The 4,405-nt window shown below is 47.8% G+C and overlaps 1 protein-coding gene across 1 annotated transcript; it reads left to right on the forward strand.

Annotated features, from left to right (window-relative positions):
* Window positions 1-487: 487 nt before the first annotated feature.
* Window positions 488-4,068, forward strand: LOC144730118 (uncharacterized). The gene has a single exon (XM_078610688.1). It carries the CDS (start codon window positions 972-974, stop codon window positions 1,905-1,907), a length of 936 nt encoding a protein of 311 aa, XP_078466814.1. The 5' UTR covers window positions 488-971; the 3' UTR covers window positions 1,908-4,068.
* Window positions 4,069-4,405: the final 337 nt, after the last annotated feature.

Consider the following 4,405-nt stretch of genomic DNA (forward strand, 5'->3'; position numbering starts at 1 on the left):
GGGGGTGGGTTGGAGTGGGCGGCCCTGGGGGTGGGTGGAATGGGCGGCCCCGGTCCATCTCCCTCATGGGGGGGTGGGCGGTTACATCTCTCAGTGGGGGTGGGTAGAGTGGGCGGTGCCGTTCCAACTCGTGAGGGTGGGTGGAGTGGGCGGTCCTATTCCGTCACCCCCGAGGGGTGGGTGAAATGGGCGGTCCCGTTCCATCTTCCCATGGGGGGTGGGCGGTTCCATCTCTCTGTGGGGGTGGGAAGAGTGGGCGGTGCCGTTCCAACTCGTGAGTGGAGTGGGCGATCCTATTCCGTCACCCCCCGGAGGGCGTGTGGAAATGGGCGGTCCCGTTCCATCTCTCCATGAGGGTGGGTGGAATGGGCGGTCCTATTCCGTCGCCCCGTGGGGGTGGAATGGGCGGTACCATTCCATCTCCCCCATCGGGGGGAAGGGGGCGGATCCACTCACCTCCCGCCTCCATATCCACCGCGTTCACTCCTCACAGCGCCATCTTCACTGGCGGGCGGGGGTGAGAAGCGGGGTTACGGCAGGCGGAGTCGTGCGGACGGAGAGCGAAAATAGTTCCGCTATAATAACCCCACCACCCACTCCAGTGTGGCGGTACTTGCACTATTTTATTTTCGCGATTTTCATCGCCGATTGCTATTACGGGAGTATTTTTTTTATCACGAGTTTGTGTGTTAAATGTGAGCTGAGGCGGCGTTTGGTTCGTGTGGTGGGATCTGTTGTCACCATTAAGTTCGTTCATATTTAAATGTTTTATTGACTGCGTCTTACGGACTGGCGATGAAGAACGACTACGACTAAGAACTATTTTTGTAAACTATACAGTACAGTACTCGTGTTGCTGATGCAACAGCAATACTCTTGAGCAATATACAACAGTAACGCGAGAGTAAGAATTGTTAATTAAGGAACATTTTAAAAGCTTGTTTGAAAACGATGCGAAGATCTTAACGGTCATGGCCAACGAAGATTGGAACCTGGGCGCCATGATGATGATGGATGGAGAAGGAGGTGATGATGATGTGGACGATGAGGACTACTACGACAACGACGATGATGTTGATGAACGCCACGGCCTCGTCCGTGGCCGTGGGGTCTTGGCCCGTTCTCGTGCCGGGCTTAAGTCCGCGACCGGCCGAGTCATCGCCGACCTCTTCAGGGTCCTGGCTCCGTCCGTCCAGGCGAGTCCCGGACCCAGAGATCGCCCGTCAACGTCCCCTGCCTCTTCGGCTTCTTCGTCCGCGTCCTGCTCGTCCGAACGGGAACTCATGAGGCTGTTAAGAGGCCTGCGGGACGAGGGCCTTCACCCGACGGTGCTACGCAGCAAGGACGTGTACGGGTACTCCTCCGTCACGAACACCCACCGCACTCCGCCGCCTTCCGTCGCGTCGTCTCCTGCCTCCGTGTCGTCACTATCGTCGTCATCGTCGTCGTCAAATTCCTCCGTGACGTCCGCGGGCTCCCTGGACCCCGGCCACCATTTCGGCGGTGGCGGCAGCGCCCCCCTGCGGCGGCGGCGGCGCCGCGGGAAGAGGCGGCAAAGTTTGAAAGCCCTCGTTGAACGTGGAGGCCGCGTCTCGTTGCTCGGCAGCGACGGCCAGACTGGCCGAGTGCGCAAGCGGAGGCCGCCTCGTCGACCCAGTTCGTCGACGTCCGGCGACGCGAGTGCCAAAAAGGGTCGAAGGGAACTGGCGAACCGGAGAGACCGAAACGACGAGCCTTGGCGTTCGGTGTCCGTGACGGTCGGAGACTCGTCGTCGGACGAGGGAGTCGCAATTGCGCGCATGCAGGCGCAGCACCAGCTCCGGGTCAACCTGTCTCCTGTCATCAGGCTACAGCCACTGCCCGTTTCTGTGGACGAGAGTGGCCGGCTGTGCGGTGTGAGACGCTGACCGTACCGCGGGTACGCCAAAGCCTAACGGGCCGAACCACAACAGAAACGAGGGGACCCCTCCTGTTTTGTTGGGCTTGTTCTGGTTTCTTTACAGCACATGAGTCCTGAAGGACCATCGACGAAAAATGGGATTGGGCCAGGCCTGAGCTGGTGAAGAGACATTTCTTTCAGGATGATGATGGGTGGTGCCCAACTTGGCTGGGTGACTATTTCTGTGGTCTTGTCTGCCTTGACAATTCCCAGTGATTATCTGGAACATTTCAGCGAAGCTGCGTTTTGTTGTGAAGATTCGTCGACGTGTGTAAATAGAAAAATATACTGTGATCCGGATTTGTATTTATCGATTTGTATGCTATATTTTTTGTTACTTTGTAAAGCATTTGTGTTCTTGTACTGAAAAAAGTAAGTAAGTGTAATGAGCACCTTCAGGGTTGTGTGTGTATCAGACCTGGAGTCAGAATTTGTATTGCAAGCACAGTGTAATCGTAATTTCGTCGCATACTGCTGGTATAATTGTACAGGCTGAACCCGCTTAGCGCGACCCTGTAGAACGCTGATTCGTTGCAGCGCAGTTTGTTGTGGAAAACATTTTTACAAAAAAATTAAGAAAATCAAAACGTAAATCGTTACGAGTGAGAACACGCAGCTCTGGCCAAGGAAATCACAATTCATGTCACGATATTATGAATTGTAATTTTTATGCCATGAAATCTTTACAATCTGTATTATTAGTGCAATTACTGATACCGAAATGGAGCCCTCTCATATTGCTTGTAGGAAAGAACGCTTTCGAGAATTAATCACCAAATATACAATGGTATAAATCTTGACTTAAAGCTTTCGTGACTGCAGGAATTCATATTCTTTGGGTCTTTCGGTAAAGCCACGTAGATAGAAAAATAAGAAAAAATATATCACGACGGTTCAATCGCAACACAAGCAATCGTCACCAGGTGAAAAAATATAGCGGGAGAGCTGCTGAGGCACAATTTTTTTTCTATCTACGTGGCTTTACCGAAATACCCAATGAATACAATGGTATAATGATCCCGTTTCGTGCCGATTTGATTAGTGCTCATTTCTCCAGGAACATATCTTGAGTACTAAGCGAGGTCTGCCTGTACTGCTAATTGATCCCATGTCCAGTGTGTACCAGGAACGTTTTTTGGATGACCTTTTGGTCAAGAGGGGGTTTATCTTGTGCTTGTCTTAATTAAATTTGTGAAAAGTTATATATATAACTGCATCATGCCTGGCAAGCTGTGCAGTAATATAAGGTATTTTGTTGCACATATATTTTTAGTTTTAATTTGGTTTTAGGGTTCTTCGAGAAGGCACTCAAATTGCCTATGACAAATAGACAATGACAATTTTTCACATGCAATTGTCACTGATAGTGAGAAACTTTGAAACCGTACGGGAAAAAATTGTGTCATCCAAGAAAACTGATCACATTTGTCTAATAATGCCTCAAAAGTATAAGGTCAGTGACGTTTTGGGCAATGACCCCTTAATAGCACATTTGCCACATTATATTTGGGTAGTGGCCTCTCATGGCACAAACATTTGTGGTATAAAGAAGGGCCATTCACTGAAACATCGCTTATTTTCCCATAAGGTAGTGTTTACCAATGTGTTTTTTGTTATTTGTGCTTATGTAGCACTGCTGACACGGTATGACTAAACTATTTCTAATATAGATGCATTTCTTCGTCTTGAAATGTGTATTCTTATCTTGCGTCTTCACGCAAAATGGGTGCTTAGTGCCCAGTTGTGTTAAGACACTGGTGAACGCTGCTGGTCTAGAGGGGAAGGGCTCGACATGACCTTAATTTATTGACCCCAAAGGACCATGTAGCGTTGTACCGTAATTTTAAGAAAAATGTATTCGGATGTTTTTGTCCCTATAATATGGCAAAGGTGTTGGTGTAAAATACGTGTCTGGTGTGACCACGCACTCTTCTTGACACGTGGAGCTTGTTAAAGTTTGTGCCGTAATCTACAAATTGCCAGTAAAACATTTGAGACATTTGCTATGCTATTTTGGCCAACATTGTGGTGACTAATGAGATTTTTAAGTTTTAATATCTGTTTTGTACACCAGTATGCAATATGTTGCCTTACTTTTAAGGTTGATATTTAATAAAATATGAAAATAATTTTGCTTCCCTGTATTTTCTGGTCTGTGGTGGTCTTTTATATGCACATGGCAGACCCGTAAGTAGATGAGTTCTTAATAAATGTATAAGACTTCATAGAAACTTTATGGATTGGTTTTAAGAGTTTATAGCAGTTTTTACTCATTGAAAGTTGTATATATGTAAAGTCACGTATAAGGGAAATAATATTTTATTATTTCCCTTCTACGTGACTTTACCGAAAGAACCAAGAATATGAATCCCTGCAGTCACGAAAGCTTTAAATTGAATAGTGTTATGTCAATCTACAGGTTGAAGATTCTGATTCCAAAGAACACAGGATGAGATGTTACTATCC

This window comes from Lampetra planeri, chromosome 34 (assembly GCF_965212315.1).
Source record: "Lampetra planeri chromosome 34, kcLamPlan1.2.h2, whole genome shotgun sequence".
Taxonomy (NCBI): Eukaryota; Metazoa; Chordata; class Hyperoartia; order Petromyzontiformes; family Petromyzontidae; genus Lampetra; species Lampetra planeri.